At 47.7% G+C, this 19,118-nt stretch overlaps 1 protein-coding gene across 1 annotated transcript in view; it reads right to left on the bottom strand.

Annotated features, from left to right (window-relative positions):
* LOC124473019 (obscurin-like) overlaps positions 1–19,118 on the bottom strand; it is a 62,358-nt gene that overhangs the window by 18,068 nt on the left and 25,172 nt on the right. The window contains exons 37-60 of the mRNA XM_047028235.1: positions 17,413–17,679; positions 17,040–17,306; positions 16,438–16,509; positions 16,007–16,081; positions 14,708–14,770; positions 12,550–12,624; positions 12,369–12,431; positions 11,876–11,947; positions 10,892–11,482; positions 10,692–10,775; positions 9,577–9,651; positions 8,998–9,264; positions 8,607–8,873; positions 8,173–8,439; positions 7,328–7,597; positions 6,341–6,607; positions 5,547–5,825; positions 4,884–5,141; positions 4,378–4,644; positions 3,756–4,028; positions 2,327–2,593; positions 1,534–1,809; positions 843–1,115; positions 415–705 (exon numbers count right to left, since the gene is read on the bottom strand). Coding sequence (XP_046884191.1) covers positions 415–705; positions 843–1,115; positions 1,534–1,809; positions 2,327–2,593; positions 3,756–4,028; positions 4,378–4,644; positions 4,884–5,141; positions 5,547–5,825; positions 6,341–6,607; positions 7,328–7,597; positions 8,173–8,439; positions 8,607–8,873; positions 8,998–9,264; positions 9,577–9,651; positions 10,692–10,775; positions 10,892–11,482; positions 11,876–11,947; positions 12,369–12,431; positions 12,550–12,624; positions 14,708–14,770; positions 16,007–16,081; positions 16,438–16,509; positions 17,040–17,306; positions 17,413–17,679 — 5,226 coding nt within the window. The remainder of the gene's footprint in view (positions 1–414; positions 706–842; positions 1,116–1,533; positions 1,810–2,326; positions 2,594–3,755; positions 4,029–4,377; positions 4,645–4,883; positions 5,142–5,546; positions 5,826–6,340; positions 6,608–7,327; positions 7,598–8,172; positions 8,440–8,606; positions 8,874–8,997; positions 9,265–9,576; positions 9,652–10,691; positions 10,776–10,891; positions 11,483–11,875; positions 11,948–12,368; positions 12,432–12,549; positions 12,625–14,707; positions 14,771–16,006; positions 16,082–16,437; positions 16,510–17,039; positions 17,307–17,412; positions 17,680–19,118) is intronic.

Here is a 19,118-nt window from a genome sequence, read left to right as displayed (position 1 = left end):
CTAAATACCCCAGGGTAGTTTATTACTTTCCCATGTTGGGTTTTCTGTGAGCAAATATTTGGAATTTCTATGTTTAATCTATACACAGGATCTCAAACTGAGATCCTGTGTTTGTCCTGATTTAATCACCACATGCGGTATGACTAATTGAATCCATGTTAATCTCTGTAAAACCACATCATTCCGTCACCACAAACACCAAGGTATTTCTCTATCTTTTCATGCTTTATTAAGGAAGGAGAGTTACAGGTTACCCCCAGATAGTTTACTACATTGAAATGTCCCTCACTATTTTCCCAAATTGATTGGATTTAATATTGTATTGTATAGAGCGTATTATACATCACAAGCCTACGGTGGGTTAGGGTTGCACATGCTACACAGGAAGTGTGCATGTCAGGACAACACACTCACCAAGCTGGACGGTCTGAGGTAGCTGAACGGGCTCTCCCGTTCCAGCTTTGTTGATAGCTGACACTCGGAACCGGTAGCCACCGCCAGGAATGAGGTTGTCCACCACAAACTCTGTGTTACACACAGGCTCTGTGTGGCAGGGCAGCCAGAGGGCGCTGTCGGCCAGTCTCATTTCCACCCTGTAGCCCAGGATGGGGCTACCGCCGTCGTGGAGGGGGGTGAACCAGGACAGGGTCACTGACTGTTTACTCTTGTTGACCAGCTCTGGGTCCTCCGGGGGATCTGGCACAGCTGGTGGTGAGGAAGGTGGGGTTACACACTGGACGGCAGGTCTGAACTTGTAGCTAATAAGTCCCAAACAACACTGAGGTGACTGTATGGGCTGACATCAAGTATTTTCGGGAGACAAAAACGCCCAAACAACGTACCAATGACAGTCAGCTTGGCCATAGAGATGGCGTCGCGGGCTGCGAAGGTGATCTCCTGGATGGGCAAGGCGGGCGCCTGTCTCAGCACCAGGTGGTAGGAGCAGCCGTCTGCCCGCATGGCCCAGGTGTCGCCTGCCTTCAGCTCGGCGCCGTTGGCGTACCAGTTGACCTCGGCCTCGGGTACGGGCTCCGTCAGCTGACAGCAGAACTCCACGGTGTGGCCCACCACCGCCACCGTGTCCTCCAGACCCTTCACCACGTCCAGCTGCCAGCCTAACCACCCCGCACCCCGTCTCAGTGAACAACACGTCATAAGAACTAGTGATGATTCATGTCAATCACCCACCAACCTCAATCCCAATTAACCGCTAACCAATGACATGTACAGAATTACAATTGAAAGTAATGAAAAGACTAAGCAAAATTCTAGTCATAAATAAATAATTCTAAAATAAATAATTTACATTTATTAACATTTATATTTAGATGTACATTTGTTCCGTGTACTTATATGTTATGTTATGTCAGGTGCTTGTGTTGTCTTGTCTTAAGAATTTCAGTGCCCAGTCTAACCTTGTGTTGTTCTGTGCATCTGACAAATAAAAGACTTGAACTTGAATTATTTAACATTCTTGTCAAAGATCTGGTGTGCCACTTTTGCACGGTCCTGTGCCGACCATGTTGAACCCACCTTTGACTGAGAGCTGGGCACACGTGCTTGCACTCCCGGCCTGGAAGCTCACCGTACAGCTGTCCCCGACGCGCAGCTCCTTCAGCAGCAGCAGGTGGCGCCGGCCGCTCTCGAACGCCACTATCTCCGCGTTGGGGGACTCCTTCACTGGCTTGCCGTTCAGCAGCCAACGGCAGTCTTTGGTCTCGGGACGAGAGAGGGCGCACTCAAAGAGCGCCTCGCCCCCGTCTATGGTGTCCAGGTTCTCCAGGCCCTGCACAATGTCGATGGGTTTGGCTGGGAGGAGAGGGGATGGGAGGAGGGGTTTACTGCAGAATAACATCCATTATGACAGAGGTACATGGGGCCATTTGATAGCTAAACGTAGCCTTCCCTCCCAGTCTCATTGAGGGGTGGTGTAAAGGTCACGTGACCTGTTCAAGATGAGCTCTTGCATAGTATTTACAGATATTGAAGGTTTTTTGGGGTCGTTTTTTTTTACAAGCAGCTACTTTTAGCAGCAACCTGTTGACAATCGGTCGCCACTACTGGCACACATATACTACGCACATTTTCAGCATGTCTTAAGAGGGCTTCTCATAGTCTGTCTAGGCTTTACATTGTCCGGCTAGGATAAAGTTTGGCCTTTGACCGGTGCCAGATGTAACCCTTTACATATCCAACATCGTCTAACAAGAGTCATTGCAAGATAGGGGTTGAGTGACAACAGCAGTCTCACGCAAGAACAGTGTCACACAGAGAGACTGGGATTGTCTCAAAGGTAGGGGCTCTTTCCACATGGAGAGGAGCTCACCTTCCACCTCCAGCGAGGCGACCACGCAGGTCCCCTCTGCCTCACAGGAGTAGGTGCCCCTGTCCTCGGCCGACACGCGGCTAATGAACAAGCGGGCCACATTCCAGTCCTGCTCCACCACCACCCTCTGGCCGTCCGGCTGCAGCGGCCGACCGTCCTTCCGCCACTGGGCCTTGACGGGCCGGGAGTACTGGCAGATGAACTCAGCTGGCTGCTCCTCCAGCACTAGCAGGTCCGCCATCTCGCTCACCACCTCTACTGTGGGGTCTGACAGTGGGAGGGAGGGGGTCAGGGGTCAGGGCCGTATCGGATGGGAGGGGGGGTATTAGGGTGTGGGATCTTGAGGACATGCAGTGCTCATGCCGAATGACACCTGGGCTTTGTCAACCCCAGCACACTTTGGATTACAGTGCGTGTGTTTTTTGTCTTTGTTTTTGGAGTTCCCAGTGAGACTAGAAAGTGAGGGGGGGGGGTCCAATTAGCAGAGTGTGATAGAGGCACTCGTCGTCACTATTTAATCAAATATTGGTCAAAAAGCCCAACTGTCTCAGGACAAATGTCTGCTTACAGCCAATGAGACAGAAGGGGGTGAGGGGCGGAGAGAGAAGCCACACTGAGAGCGGGTGTATAGAAAAGGTTAGACAGTTGAAGTGCTTGCAGGCCAGGGGGCGTGGCAAGGGGCGTGGCTGGGCGGACAACGATGAGGCGGAGGTGAGGGTGACAGTGGTGGTTAGGTATGGGAGACGGGGCAGCCAAGGTGGATGGGTGGAGCAGCACTTTCCTGATTCCACTTTCTTTCTGAGGCACTGCTTGTCTTAGCTTGCATAGAGCTACAGTACAGCCGGAGTCCACAGGGCCAGAGTGTAACCACACATCAAGTATAGCCTGTATAGCCTTACAAGTACAAAAACAGCTGAAAAGCCCAGAAAACCATAAGCAACCATATTGGTATCCACACATCACACCTACTGCCATGGAATGACTACTGAGAAACCATCTTGCTGAGGTTTGCATGTGAACTCAATGATCTAAGAATGGGTGAGGTGTATATTTAAAGAGAGAAGAATCCGTGTATGTAAATGTGTTTGTATTTGTTTTTAAAACTGTGCTGTACTCATTAGGCTATGGTTGGAAATGTCTGATACCAGTTGCTGTAGTGACTGTAAATAGACTATTACTTCATTGTTTTAAGGTTTAATAATAAAGAAGCTCCTGGCACTTTCCTGCAGTACTGCACCCACATGTATGTTTTGCGCTTTTCAAAGCCTACACCATGACACATTGGACCGTCACCGATTAGTGAAATGACCAGCATGTCTGCTCATGCAAGGATGGGGCACAATTCATGAGCCGTGTCACGCGTTTTCAACCGACTGAATACTGATTCGAGGGAGCCCAGGGCCTCGGCTCCTCTCCTCCTCCCTGATACCTTTGACTAAGAGCTTGGCGGTGGACACCAGGCTGCCAGCCTTGAACGTGACCATGCCCGAGTCGTCGGGCTCCAGCGTCTTTAGGGTGAGGGTGTGGACGTGGCCCGGGGCCAGCCCTATCTCGCTGAAGGGGTTGTGCTCCAGAAGGGTGCCGTCCAGCCACCACTGCACCTCCCCGGCTGCCCTGCCAGACAGCTGGCAGGAGAAGGTGGCCCACTCCCCCATAAAGACGTCGATGGTCTTTAGACCACGCACTATGAAGACCTCTTTGGCTGTAGAGACACACACACACACTGGGGTGCTCACGTAGTTCATGTACAGTTCATAACTCGTTTCAAGGTCAAGACCGCTTGTGAGGAACAAAAAAAATGCTTTGGTTGATGAAATTCGAAGTACATTCGATGTACAGCTGAAAATTTAAATTAAGTATATTTAGAAAGAATTTGCCATTTACGTTAATATGAAATTCATTACCAAATGCCCTATGAAGGCAAATACTTATGTATGGGTAAAACATTTATTATTATTTATTTTTCCAGATATTTTAAGGCTCTTTTGACCTTGTGTAATACCAGGTGGTTATGTAATACGAGTGGTGATGCTTGTGTCTGGAATAGATACCTTCTACAGCCACTGAGCATGTGGTCAGCTGGTCTCCTGCATCGCAAGTGTAGTAGCCGTTGTCCTCGGGCTCCACGTTGCGGATGCATAGCTCCTGAACGCACCCCTCCTGCTTCGTCTGGTACTTCTTACCCTCCTGGAGCACCACCCCTCCTTTCCTCCACTCAACGTGAGCGCCAGGCTTGGACATCTCGCAGCTGAGGGTGATATCATCTCCCTCGATGGCCTCCTGGTTCTTCAGCTCCTTCTGGAAGAACACCGGAGCACCTGGTAGGAGTTGAACACAGCAGAGAGACACCGCATCAGTGTCCGAGGGGAGAGACCGTTAACGAGCGGCCTTGGTGGGGTGGATGGTGTCTCGGGACGGGTGTTGACGAGAGACTGGGTGCGTGGTTGAGGGCAAGAGAGAGTGAGGCAGGACTTTCATTTTGGGGGGTATCTTGATCCACAGTCTTCAGTTTAGGGACAGGAACTGTTCTTTCTAGGGGTCTGACGTGGTTCGTTACCTTCCACGGTGAGGGTGATGGAGCACTGGGCGTCTCCGGTGTCGCAGGAGTACGTCCCAGAGTCCCCAGGCTCCAGGTTGTGGATGCGGAGCTGCTGGAGAGGCCCGTTCCTCCTCAGGTCATACTTGGGCCCCGCTTTGACCGTATCGCCGTTCCTGACCCAGGTGACGGTGGCCTCGGGTTCGGAGATGGTGCAGGAGAGGGTGACGGTCTCACCCTCCAGGGCGGTGGTATTGTGGGGCTTTTCTAGGATAAGAACTGGAGATACGGAAAAATCCGTAGCTTACGTGATGCTTCTCCGGAATACGGACTCAGGTTCTAGTTCTCGTGTTTCCTTGGCCTACAATGCCTTATGCACTCCTGATACAGTAACATGCTTAAATGGATAAAAGGGATAGATAGCACTGTCCTTCAGTTCACAGTGATTTTTTGTGAGTGACAAGAATCTCGTCTGTAACATTTCATAGCATATATACCCCCAAAATAAAATGAAGACCAAATGGATGATTCACTGAAGAGAGGTTAGGATGGGATGGATGGAAAGAGGATGGTGCAGAGCGGGTGAGAGAGTGCTTTCCACCGGCCAAGACAAGCAGTTGCATGAAAGACATGAAGAGGCGATGAAGCCTGAGGGTCTTTGGAGGAGGGGCTCGTCTCCTTTACCTTTAGGCTTCTCCTCCACCAGGAGGCAGGCCACGCTCTTCTCCTCCCCCAGCACGAAGGCCACGTCCCCACACTCGTCCGTGGTGACCATCCTCAGAGCCAGGCGGTGGACCCTGCCCTCGCAGCTCATCTCGTTCAGGTCGTTATTCTGGAGCAGGTTGTCCCCCAGCCACCACTCTGCTCCCGCCACCCCGACATGGGAGAGCTCCACTTCAAACACGGCGTCCTGTCCGGTGGTCACCGTGATGTCGTGGAGCATGCGGGTGATCCCGACGCGCTCTGGGGGTAGGGGGGGGGCGAAGGGGGTGTGAGAGGGCTGAAAAGGTGATTGTGGCCGAGGCATCTCGACGGGGTAAGTGGTGAGGAGGATTCAGGAAGAGAATTCAATGACATCCAGTCTTTCTCTACATATCTAAAACACTTCTTCTCGCTTGGGAGACACGGACTGGTTGGTTGAAAAACGATTATGTGAACAAGACCTAATAAACTTGCCCAATACATAGCGCCAAACCATACGATGACTGATAGATGGAAGACGCCCGGTATGATTACTACAAGAGAAATGTATTTGTGAAGACTCAAACTCTTCAATTCATAAATTATTAAATCACTAATAGTGTATCCAATCCATAATTAACTTCAGGTCAACTAGAATGCTCCTGCAAAGAATTTCTCAATTCCATTTGACACACATTTGAGGTTCTGACTAGGGCAGTGTAGTTGACACACACACAATATAGCAGGCTGTAATAGGCCCCAGTGAGACAGATCCCAGTGACAGTCAGCTCTTTTACCTTTGACAGTCAGGGTGGCAGTGCTCTGCTTGTCCCCCGTATCGCAGGTGTAGTCCCCAGCATCCTCCGCCCTCAGCTTGAGCACCACCAAGGTATGGATGGAGCCCGTCTGCTCCATGGAGTACTTCTCCCCCTGGGTCAGCAGCACGGAGCCCTTTCTCCAGGTCACACAGGCCTCTGCGCTGGTCGTCTCGCAGGACAGGGTGGCGCTAGCCCCCTCCACTGTCTCCTGGCTCGTCAGCTCCTTCTTGAACTCCACGGGGGCCGCTGCCACAGAAATAGAATCCCCAGATTAGGACGGACGAGCTTGTTTTTGTTAATTTATGTCGACTCTAAAATACAAATGTATTTGACAATTGAACAATTCAACCATCCAATGATACCCAACTTATATACTCACATGGTAACAGTTCCATAACAACAAAGCATAGCACAAAAGAGAAAAGGTTCCAGTTAATATTCAGATTGACAGCTCTTACATTGCACTGGTGTACCTACCGTAAAAGCCACACCTGGTTCACAAAGAAAAAACATTTTTGCACAAGAATTCGTCAACAAAAAGAAAACATGTAAGCAACAAAGAAGCATGCCGGAGACAGTGAGGGATGACAGTGGAGAGAGAGAAGTGGAGGGCTGTAAACAAACACAGGAGTGGGAAAAAGTCGAATGTATTTATCCCGGAGATGTGCAGACAGTTGAAATGTGCATGGGACATGAAAAGAGGGGAAAGTGCCAGGCTCGGTGGTTGAAAAAACAAGCAGTTAGCGACGACAGTTTCCAACGTCGGGTTGGGGGTGACTGAAACAGCCAACAAGGTCGATGGAAGACTGCCAGGGGCAGAAGTATGTTTGGGAGGAGCATAAATGCCCATAACATTGGCTACGATACAAGTGAGAGTGCAAGAATAGTGTGAGAGGGGGTCACTCAGAGATGGTTGAGGTCAGTTTAAGGTCAGTTGACATGGTACTGCTAGCATCTTCTTCTTACCTTTGACCGTCAGGCTGGCTGTGGAGGTGTGGTTACCCACTGAGAAGGTGACGGTGCCCGAGTCGGCTTGGGTGACGCCCCTGAGGGTGAGGCTGTGCGCACAGCCCTCGGCCCTGATCACGTTCATCTCATTGTTCTGCAGGGGGACGTCTTGCAGCGTCCACTGGGCCCGGGTCGTGTCCGTGTGGGACACCAGGCACTGGAAGTGGACGTCGTCGCCCTGGCGCACCACACAGCTCTCCAGGAACTTGACGATGGTCACCTCCACCTCTGTTTGAAAGAGTCGGCATTGTGGCTTGGTTACTAATGAGAGCCCACAACGCTGAGGCTGAGTTAAGTCTACTGATGGCTACTTGGGGTTATGTATAGTCGGTCATATTTCTAAACAAGAAAAGATTGTGACTAAAACAGTGAGATGGGTGAAAGTTCAAAAGAAAACAAGTATAGATGTAAAAATAAACAAACAGAAACCGGTAATCCATGGTACGGTATAATGGGTTAATATCTGGAAAAGAATGATCTCCCCTGTGAAAACAGGTGGTTGTGAGACAGACACTTGAACAAAGAGTCGAGGCCTTGCAAGATGGTGAATCTTGCAACGCAGGGAAAGGTGAAAGAAGCACTTGAAGGATAGAAGGATGAAGAAGGATATATAACACCGTGAGGCACTGAGAATGATACGGCACCCTCAGTATTCTTCCTGGTACAAAGTGAACCCGAGTCATGAAGGCAGGAAAGTGGAGGAGTGAGGTGTGAATGCAAGCTCACAAGATGATAAAAGCAGATGACTGAAAAGGAAAGACTGTTTGTGAAGGACAGCACAGCATGTGTGCCAGTAACCCTACCCTTCACTGTGAGGTTGGCTGAAACCCTCTGGTCGCCTGTCTCACAGGAGTACTCCCCAGAGTCAGCCCCCTGTAGTTTAAATATCGTCAGCTGAACTACAACTCCCTCCTGTCTCAGGTGGTACTTGCTGCTGGCCTCCAGGACCGTGTCCCCCCACCTCCACACCACGGCCGCCCAGGGCCTGGTGGTCTCACCGCGCAGGGTGGCCATCTGCCCTGCCTCCTCCACAACATCCCGCAGCCCACTTCTGAAGAAGACAGGCAAAGCTGTGGGGGAGGGAAAAGGTCATGGTGGGGGAAGGGGGGGGGAGGGGTCAGACAGAGAAATGCTGAGAGAAATTGTCCTCCTTAAAGCCCAGATGGTCATACTTGTGGAAGAAAGGGGACGGATTCACAACAGAATACACAGATAAATCCACTATATCTAGGTATACCCTTGACGGTTAGGAAGGCCGTGCTGTGCCGCTGGCTGCTGTCAGCGGTGTAGCTTCCGGAGTCGTCCGGGTCTAAGTTATGGATGACGAGGCTGGCACTTGGCCCTTCCTGGCTGATGCTATACTTGGCACAGGGGCAGAGACCCACTTGTCCCTTCCTCCACTCCACAGGGAGTCCAGGTTTGGAGAGCTCACAGTGCAGGGTGACACTGCCCCCCTCCTCAGCCTCCTGGCTCTGTAGCTCTCGTGTGAAAACGACTGGAACAGCTGACAAACCACAACCCACATGGCCCAAAACACGATTATAACTAACTGCAATACATGTGGCTTAGGCACTGATGTGTTGAACATATGTCTCAATGAGAAGAAAAGGAAGACTGACAGGCCCTACCATTAACTGTAAGCCAAGCCAAGCTCACTATATCTTCTGTGCTGCAAGTGTATTTTCCCATGTCCTCAGACTTCAAGTCCCAGATCTGAAGCTCAATAGCACACCCTATCTGCTTCATCTGGTACTTTCCTCCAGACTTCAGTTGCTGTGTTCCCTTCCTCCACTCCACAGGGAGTCCAGGACTGGAGAGCTCACAGTGCAGGGTGACACTGCCCCCCTCCTCAGCCTCCTGGCTCTGTAGCTCTCGTGTGAAAGTAATTGGAAAAGCTGGGAATGAAGAGGTTAGATAAGTATGACACGCTTATTCATCGACCCATCCAGAACCTGCGAACGTCACCCGCTTTTAAAGGGATGCCACGTTTCAGACACACACAGACTGACACACGAACAAAAGCACACACAAACGTGGACGCCCAAGATGGAAAAACAGGAGAACGGAACATGACATCAGTCACAGGTTTGAAGAGGAACAGAACGGTATATCCAATACCAGCTACACAGCAAGAGAGACACTTGGTAACAGTGTACACTTGAAACTCAGGACACAGAGCACAAAACAGACATCTCAGCCTGTCCTACCCTGGAGCGGGAGCACTGCATCCATCTCCTCCTTTGCACTGTCAGGTTGGGCCCCAGAGGGAGTTACTGGTGCCTCTACAACCACAAACATGAGTACAGAGTACTTACACTGAGTAAAACACAAGACCCATGAACTGAAATGGGGGCCACACAAGTAAAACTAGCTAATGAACAGGCACTCGCTGACTGACACATGATACACATTTTAACGTGACATCGATTACGACAAGGCAAAGACATCGTTTCCAGGTACTCAAGCCAGCAATGTAAAAATACAAATAAAAAGCAGTGCATACTCTGACAACTCAAGCATGGATCTCTAATCACTGACAAACTGACAGACAACTGGGAGCTTCATTAATAACTAGCCAAACATGATTTTCTCCAAAACGTTCAGTTTTTACCGTAGCATCCTGCTTGGAGAGTTCTTGTTTTGAGTTGTGTTCAGGAACAGAAGGTTTCTCTTTATCTACTGGTGCAACGGGTCTATGTCAGGCTTTTCAACACCAACATTCAGACGCTTAGGTTTGTAGACCAATTAAGCAACATGGGATGCTCAGATAACAACAAAGACACCAGACAGACACTCTGCACAAACAACTATACAACTAAAGTAGGACACAAACTACCTTTAACCTGAATACTTTTTTTATCTTCCATACGAGAAGAAACAATTTACATCCCAAAAGTGATTTGATCATCAAACAGCTGCTTTAAATTCCCTGTCTACAGTACCTTCTCCGCCCTGTCTGGTCCCCTGCCAGGAAGTGTTCTACCTAAGCTGCTCTGTGTGTCAGGGCCTGAGAGGAAGTGTAGAGGGAGAGGAGCTGACCGTGCCGCTCTCGGAAAAACAGCTGCACATGGCTTCAGACGTAACAAACCTAACAGACATGAAGCAGAGAGGGCACTACCACTAATGGCAGCTGAAGATGAGGCGAGTTCAAATTAAGGGGTTTGAGCAGAGATGACAGGTGGACGAATTGATGTGAACAGAGACAAGCAACGTACACTGAAGAGAAGCCGAGCAGAAAACTTGCATCAGACTTTGACATGACCATAAAGGCATGTATCAAAAGCACAAGTATAAGCACAACCAACACCTGGTGTTCTCCTACCAGGGGTCCCAACAACAGCCTCCTTGTCCCCAGTCTTCTTCTGTACTTCTGTCTCGGTGGCAGCGGGAGCAGCAGGCTTCACAACTACGGCACATACCCAAGTTATCACCCTCTACAGAATTGTACCTGAAATTACTGCTGGAGCACCAGGAAGGCAAAAACACAAAGGCAAGCCTACAGAGACGACTGCTAATGTCTACCTTCTTCATTGACTTCTGATTCGTGTTTGGTCTCCTTTTTCTTAGGTTCTTTTTGGGGGGTGACTGCAGAAACCACAGGTGCAGCAGGTACCACAGGTTCTTTTGCAGGTACCACATGTTCCTTAGCAAGTACCACAAGTTCCTTTGCCGGTACCACAGGCTCCTTTGCCGGTACCACAGGTTCCTTTGCCGGTACCACAGGTTCCTTTGCCGGTACCACAGGTTCCTTTGCAGGTACCACAGGTTCTTTTGCAGGAATCACAGGTTCCTTTGCAGGTACCACAGGTTCCTTTGCCGGTACCACAGGTTCCTTTGCCGATACCACAGGTTCCTTTGCAGGTACTACAGGTTCTTTTGCAGGAATCACAGGTTCCTTTGCAGGTAGCACAGGTTCCTTTGCAGGTACCACAGGTTCCTGTACAGGTACCACAGGTTCCTTTGCAGGTACCACAGGTTCCTTTGCAGGTACCACAGGTTCCTGTGCAGGTACCACAGGTTCCTGTGCAGTTACCACAGGTTCCTTAGCAGGTACGGCAGGTGCAGGATGTACAGCAGGTACTGCAGCCACAACCAATGCTGCAGGCTTCGGTACTAATATGAAACAAGAAACTGAAATAAACTGGTTATCCTTAAATATAATTGCTCAAAGCATCAAGTCTACTTCAATTGCACACCGACACAACTGACTAATTGAAACAGTAGGCAGCTTCAGTCCTGCATTCCAAACATCATTCCAGATAATCAGCTCCAATCCGGCTTTTTTTACCAAGGTGCAGTTCAACTCATTACTGACCAATCTGACAAACGGAATACAAACAACTAAGCAAAGCAGAGGCAACAACTAACATCCCTTAAAAAACACAATTCTGTCAAAAAAAACAAAACAAGATATGATACGTATTTTCTAGCATATTACCAAAGATCCAGCTAATTATATAAATGGCAGTGAAGCAGCCATTCATCCAACCATGTCCTTTTCCCTACCTTCCACTTCGGTCGCCTGCTTCACTGGTCCTTGAGTGATGGGAGCTGCAGGAACTGAGGGCTTCTCTAGGACTGTAGCAACACATGTCACACTTTGAGATGCCAGACTCACACTCAAACAACCAGCAGACAAAGCTACATGACCAGCACCTATGAAACAATGCAGCAAAGAGTCAAACTGCTCATTTGAGCATGACTCCTTCAGTATTATTTTTGGTCTTGTGCATCTCTGGCTTCGGTTTTACAGATGCTGCAGGAGTCAGAGCCTTTTACGCCGTGATAAAATGTTGTTGAAACTTTGCTCAAATGCAAATCAAATCCTGCAAGTTATGAACCCGTCAGACCTAGATACCAGTAGCAGCCTGAAGATGAAGTTCAACATTGAATACACCATCCGGTCATCCATGGAAAGCCATGATGTAGCTTGACAGAACTGACAAGAACATAGAGCTGTCAACTCAAAGCAGCCAGGCCAATCTAGACCTTACTTTACCTTCTCCAGCATCTTTAGCCTCTTGCTTCTGGGACTTCTTAGGAGCGACTGCAGAAGTTGGAGCTATAATGCAATATCAACACTTCAGTCGGTGCACATACAGTTGATGGAATACTGGACACAGTGTGGTCCACATGTCTGCGTGGTTGGGTTTGTGAACAGTCCCTGTCCTAATGCCTACCTGCTTCCCCTTCCTTGGGTGCCTGCTTCTGATTCTCATGCTTGGGAGTCTCTACAGGTGTGAGAGGTTTTGGGGCTAAGATAGAATGTTTCGTAAGTCTTCAACGCTCACAAATCAACAGTGCCACAGGCAGAGAACGAGGAACTGTACAATCAAAACAGCCATGTTCTACATATATCTCAAAACAGAACATGTGGAAAGTTGAGGGACAGCAGAACGATACATCAAGTAAATGTACGGGCCAAACAAGTCAATTCCAGCAGAACAAAAAGCTCTTCTGCACTCAGACAGGAATGTTCAGACTGTGAGCAACACATGAAGCAATAACTGACAAACCAGCTGAACACCAATGGAGATAAAAACTGAACAGCAGAATAGTGGCAAAAGCATATCACAACAACACGTAGCACTTTGACTTGTGTACCACAACATACACACCATAGATAAGCACAACGACGTAGGAGTTGACATTACTGACATACAGTGCCCTCCAAAAGTATTGGAACAGTGAGGCGAATTCCTTTATTTTTGCTGTAGACTGAAAACATTTGGGCTTGACATCAAATAATGAACGTGAGACCAGAGATCAACGTTTCAGCTTTTATTTCCAGGTATTTACATCAGGATCTGATGCACAACTAAGAAAATATCACATTTTGTTTGAATCCACCCATTTGTCATGTGATCAAAAGTATTGGAACAGATATACTTAAAACATATTTAAGTGAATAAGACTTAATATTTAGTTGCAAATCCTTTGCTTTCAATAACTGCAGCAAGTCTGTGACCCATTGACGTCACCAAACTTTTGCATTCTTCCTTTTTGATGCTTTCCCAGGCTTTCACTGCAGCCTCTTTCAGTTGTTGTTTGTTTTGTGGGGTTCCTCCCTTCAGTCTCCTCTTAAGCAGGTAAAATGCATGCTCTATAGGGTTTAAGTCTGGAGATTGACTTGGCCAGTCTAATACCTTCCATTTCTTGCCCCTGATGAACTCCTTTGTTGTTTTGGCAGTGTGTTTTGGGTCGTTATCTTGCTGCATGATGAAGGATCTGCCAATCAGTTTGGTTGCATCTTTCCTTAAATTGGCAGACAAAATGTTTCTGTAGACTTCCGAGTTCATTTTGCTGCTGCCATCATGTGTTACATCCTCAATGAAGATTAATGAGCCCGTCCCAGAAGAAGCCATGCAAGCCCAAGCCATGACATTACCTCCACCGTGTTTCACAGATGAGCTTGTGTGTTTGGGATCATGAGCAGTTCCTTTCTATCTCCAAACTTTAGCCTTTCCATCACTTTGGTAAAAGTTGATCTTTGTCTCATCAGTCCATAAAACTTTGTCCCAGAATTTTTGAGGTTCATCTCTGTACTTTTTGGCAAATTCCAGCCTGGCCTTCCTATTCTTCTTGCTAATGAGTGGTTTGCATCTTCTGGTGTAGCCCTTGTACTTTTGTTCTGCGAACAGTAGATAGTGATACCTTCACTCCTGCCATCTGGAGGTTGTTGCTGATCTCACTAACAGTTGTTTTAGGGTCTTTCTTTACAGCTCTCACAATGTTTCTGTCATCAACTGCTGATGTTTTCCTTGGTCTACCTGTTCGACGTCTGTTACTTAGTACACCAGTAGTTTTCTTCTTCTTCAGGACATTCCAAATGGTTGTACTGGCTATGGCCAATGTTTCTGCAATGGCTCTGATTGATTTTCCATCTTCTCTAAGACTCACAATTGCTTGTTTTTCACCCAAAGACAGCGCTCTGGTTTTCATGTTGTTTTCACCTCTGAATACAGTCTGCATAGACAAAACCTATCTTACCCAATCTGAACCTGAATAATGTATGTAATAGGACACACCTGGGCAACAAAACACACCTGTCAGTCACATGTTCCAATACTTTTGCTCACGTGACAAATGGGTGGGTTCGAACAAAAAGGTGATATTTTCTAATTTGTGCATCAGATCCTGATGTAAATACCTGGAAATAAAAGCTGAAACGTAGATCTCTGGTTTCACATTCATCGTTTGATGTCAAGCCCAAATGTTTTCAGTCTACAGCAAAAATAAAGGAATTGGCCTCACTGTTCCAATACTTTTGGAGGGCACTGTAGCTGCACAGAGGCTGAAGCATGAAGCCAGATTGCACATGTCCGCTGCCCTGCCTACCTTCTGTTGGTGCCTTGCTCTCTTTCTCTTTGGAAAGTTCTGGAACAGCTGCAGTGTCCACCGCTGTGGTAAAACATTGGGTCTTAGCATGCTAAACCTCATCAATACTCAGAAAAGTTACACACAAAACAGACAGAGACTGTTTGCCGCCAAACGGATGCAGCAATCACATTTGGATCAAGCATTGAAAATCCTGATGACCCGTTAGCGAGGACCACTGACTGTACCACGGGCAGACTAAAGACAAACAGAACAGACATTCCCCAGACGCAAAGAACGCCAGGCTAAACAAGATGGCATCCTTCTAGAGCAGGGGTGCGCAATTAATTTCCCTGAAGGGCCACATGAGAGATTTGGACCGTTATGTACCGAACCAATAGTCTGAACTTAATTTTTCTCAATATACATTTTATACCTTTATAAAAAACTGTAAATGATATGGTTTTGAGTTGCTACTGGTAATATAAGTGACAACATACCTTTAAACCTTCACAAAATACATAAGATGTATGTTAAAGACCAGCAATCAATTAACTTTATACAAAAGCAATAAGTGCTTTTGATGTTTTCCAGTTCTGTTTTTCTCACTCAGTGAGAAAAATCCAGTCTGTCTTGGGCTTGAACAAGTGCATTGAAGTCTGGTTGATTAGCTGAGGTAGATATGCAAAGGACAGCTGACAGGTGATCATCAGGGTCTGCAGATTAACTAACAAACCAGCGACCAGTTTTCCACAAACTAAACAGAGAGCTTTGCCTTTGACTTCAGTAAACAGATACTTAGAAGTCCATGTCTTATTAAAAACTCTACATTCTGTATCAACCTTTCGTTTTTTAATGTGAGCGGACATTTTCGAGGGCTAACCAACAGCTAACTCAGTGTCTCCTGTCGATGAGGCTGCGTCAGCGCACATACGTAAATCGCCTGATCAATGTAGACTTTCGGGACTACAGATTTCCTACCGCTCAACACTTTTTATATTTTCTATTTACCTCACGCGAGCCAGACTGGGACAGCCCGCGGGACGGGCGTGGCCCTTGGGCCGGCTGTAAAAGACCCAGGGCTGTAAAATGCCCAGGTCTGTTCTCGAGTGACAAATGACAAGCGACAAACAGCCCATCACATAAAACTCCTTGATCCCTGATCAAACAATGTAAGCGCTACCAGGTCAACAAATGGAAGAGGAGGAGGAGGGTCGTCCTTGATGCAAGCAGCAACAGCTGGAAACAGTGGCCAATCACAGTGTAAACTGCAGACAGCAAGGTGAAGCGGTGGCATCCCCTCTCCTCATTCCATCCTACCTTGGTTTCCCTTTTCCCCCTTCAGCTTTTGAGGTTCTTCCTTGGTAGCTACTGGAGCAGCCGGGGCCTCCACAGCTAGGATGAAAGATGTGTTAGAGATGAAGTAGCTCATTACCATTCACCAGTCTCAGCTGTCATGTCTGGTACCAAGCAACATGAGAAGCCACTGACATCTTAACCGACTGAGAGCAAAATAAGTACAGGTATCACCCAAGACAACAAAAGCTCATCAGATCTTCACAAAAGCACACTTTTTAAGAACAACGATAGACAAACAGCGACTAACATTTTTACACTAAACGGTGGTACAACGCGCCACAGACCAATAAAATGTAAGCACTGGCTCATCGTCACAAAAAGCAGAGTCGCAAAGGTAGAAACTGCAGGCAGAAAGCCAATCAAGGCCATTTCACCTTCACCTCCCTCCCTACCTTGGCCTCCCTTGGTTTCCTGTTTCTGAGGCTCCTCTTTGGAATGGACTGCAGGAGCAGGGGCCTTCAAAGCTACAACAAAAAGTCCTACTATAAATGGAAACCTCCAAGACAGAGTACTGTAAGTGATGTACCCGCACCACTGTATTGTCTATCACAATGAAAGTGGAACCTTCCAAATGATGAAAAAAGGTTGGAAGATCCAGCCTGAATGACCCAGAAGAACATTTTGCTTAATGAATTGGAGGAAAGGAAAACACATTGAAAACATGTGTAATGGAAAAAAAATCAGGACAACAGTCACAAACAGAGTACAGGAAGTTACAGACAGACAGAACACAAAACATTGAACACAAGACATTGAAAACAATATACAATACACAAAAACACAAACCTATGGCTTGAACAGCGAAATGATTCACACATGTTGAGAAAAAGGGCAGAAGACAACATAAAAATATGACACAGAAACCTTATACAGGTTAGATGGTATACCGGTAGTAATCATGAAAACAACATCCTGGAATTCAGGTACAACATTTGAGGAACAATACAAAATGCATGAATGGATTCACATCTAGATCAAAACCACGTCCTCCTACCCTTGATCTTGATGCTGGCGGTGGTCTTCAGGTCTCCACAAACACAGCTGTATTCTCCACTGTCCTCTGGAGCCACTTTGCTGATCAGGAGTTCACTCACAGAGGCGTCCTGCTTCATCTGGTACTTTCCTCCAGACTTCAGCTGCTGTGTTCCCTTCCTCCACTCCACAGGGAGTCCAGGTTTGGAGAGCTCACAGTGCAGGGTGACACTGCCCCCCTCCTCAGCCTCCTGGCTCTGTAGCTTCTGCTTGATCGTCACAGGCAATGCTGACAAACCATTGTGGAGTTAGACCCTTAGTAGTGGAAGCTCTTCAACAACACAAAGCAAAACCTTCAAACAAAGACAGCAATGAGACTGTTAACACATTCGTACCCTTGACTCTGACGGTAGCGGTGGTCCTCTGGTCTCCACACTCACAGCAGTACTCTCCACTGTCCTCCACCTTCAGAGTTTTGACCTGGAGCTCCAGAGAAGAGTCTCTCTGCTTCATCTCATACTTGTCTCCGGCCTGAAGATTCTCTGAGCCCTTCTTCCACTGCACTTTGACCCCAGGTTTGGACAACTCACAGCTGAGGGTCACATTCTGGCCTTCTGTGGCTTCCTGGTTTTTCAGCTTCTGTTTGAAACTCGGAGGTAAGGCTGGGGGGGTGGGGGGGAGAGTTTGGGGCGAAAAACCGCCACATGGTTGGTTAATCTAACCCTGGGTTAAACAATCCTTATCTGGCAGGAAAACCAACAGTGAAACAGAGAGGGGTTGCAGATGACCGGGAGGATGAAGATGATCTGTCGTCATGCTAGCCTTTGGAACCACAACCGTTCCATGGGTCAATCAATGGACATGACGTCTTGCTCGATGAGGCTTCAGTAAGGCGTGAGCTCAATGTGACCATGGTAAAGATGGTCGAACAGCTCAAACACAGATTGAAATCCTTCCCAAGTGCAAAAGGATCAGCAAAGCCAAACAGCAACTTCACAGCAACAACAAAAAAACTCTACAGAGACAACTGTTTTCACAGTTTTCAACATTCAGACAGAGACATCCATGGGACAACTATGTTTCCATCTGGGGAAAAACATATCACGGTTCTGTGCGTATTGTAAAAATGGCTATGAGAAAACCTATGAGTTGGACATCTCACCAGACAGGTGAGACCAACGCAGACCATTTAAGAATGGTTGCCCAATAATTAAAACATGACGAGGTTTAAACTAAAGGCACCGTGGATACAGGCATCCACTTATCCCTCGACCCGACCCTGCATTTGCCAATGCACATTCCAGAGACTGGGGACGACATTCAAATCCACATAGTGTGCTTCGACATCAATTTCAGACAGGAAATTGAAAGACCGATTCAAAACTATGCTCTCCAGTTGATCCAATCGTTCCATCAACAACAGCTCTAGAGCTCTAGATCCACGGAACTAAGCGTTTACCTTTGACCAGGAGGTGAGCGTGTGCTCTCTTATCCCCAGCCACCACAGAGATCACGCCAGAGTCTCTGGAGCTAAGCTCTCTGACTGTGAGAGAGTGGCGTCCCCCCTCGCACGCCTCCATCTGATGGAGGAGGCTGGGCTGTAGGGGGGTTTGGTCGAGGCACCACTGCACACAGGGCAGGTCAGCAGGGCTGACGAGGCACCTGAATGTCGTCGTGTCCCCCTCAACACACTCAACATCCTGAGGACCCTCCACGATCAGCACTGACTGGCCTGGGAGGGACATGGGGAGTGGGATAGTCAGGACCAAAAACAACACAGTTCTGAGTCTGACAGGTGCTCCACATCTGATATAGAGTAGTGTAGCTCAAATGTTAAGAAAAAAAAAACATAAGACTAGAAAAAGACTTGTTCTGTGATGACGTCAGGTAAACAGCATGGTATCCACACAACAGCATGTGCTTAGGAAGATCAGCATGCAGGAAGATTCTAGTTAAGACAACGGTAGACCTGTAGACTCTTTCCATTGTAAATGTAAACTTGTCCAAAATGAATTGCACAGTGCAAGGACTCAATTCAATCAAACATGAAAAAGCTTCTAATGGGATTCACTTACCTGGAATCCCTCCAGATGATTTCAAC

Source organism: Hypomesus transpacificus, chromosome 10, assembly GCF_021917145.1.
Source record: "Hypomesus transpacificus isolate Combined female chromosome 10, fHypTra1, whole genome shotgun sequence".
Classification (NCBI taxonomy): Eukaryota; Metazoa; Chordata; class Actinopteri; order Osmeriformes; family Osmeridae; genus Hypomesus; species Hypomesus transpacificus.
Note: the sequence above shows the minus strand (reverse complement) of the source record. Positions and strands in the feature narration are given on the sequence as shown.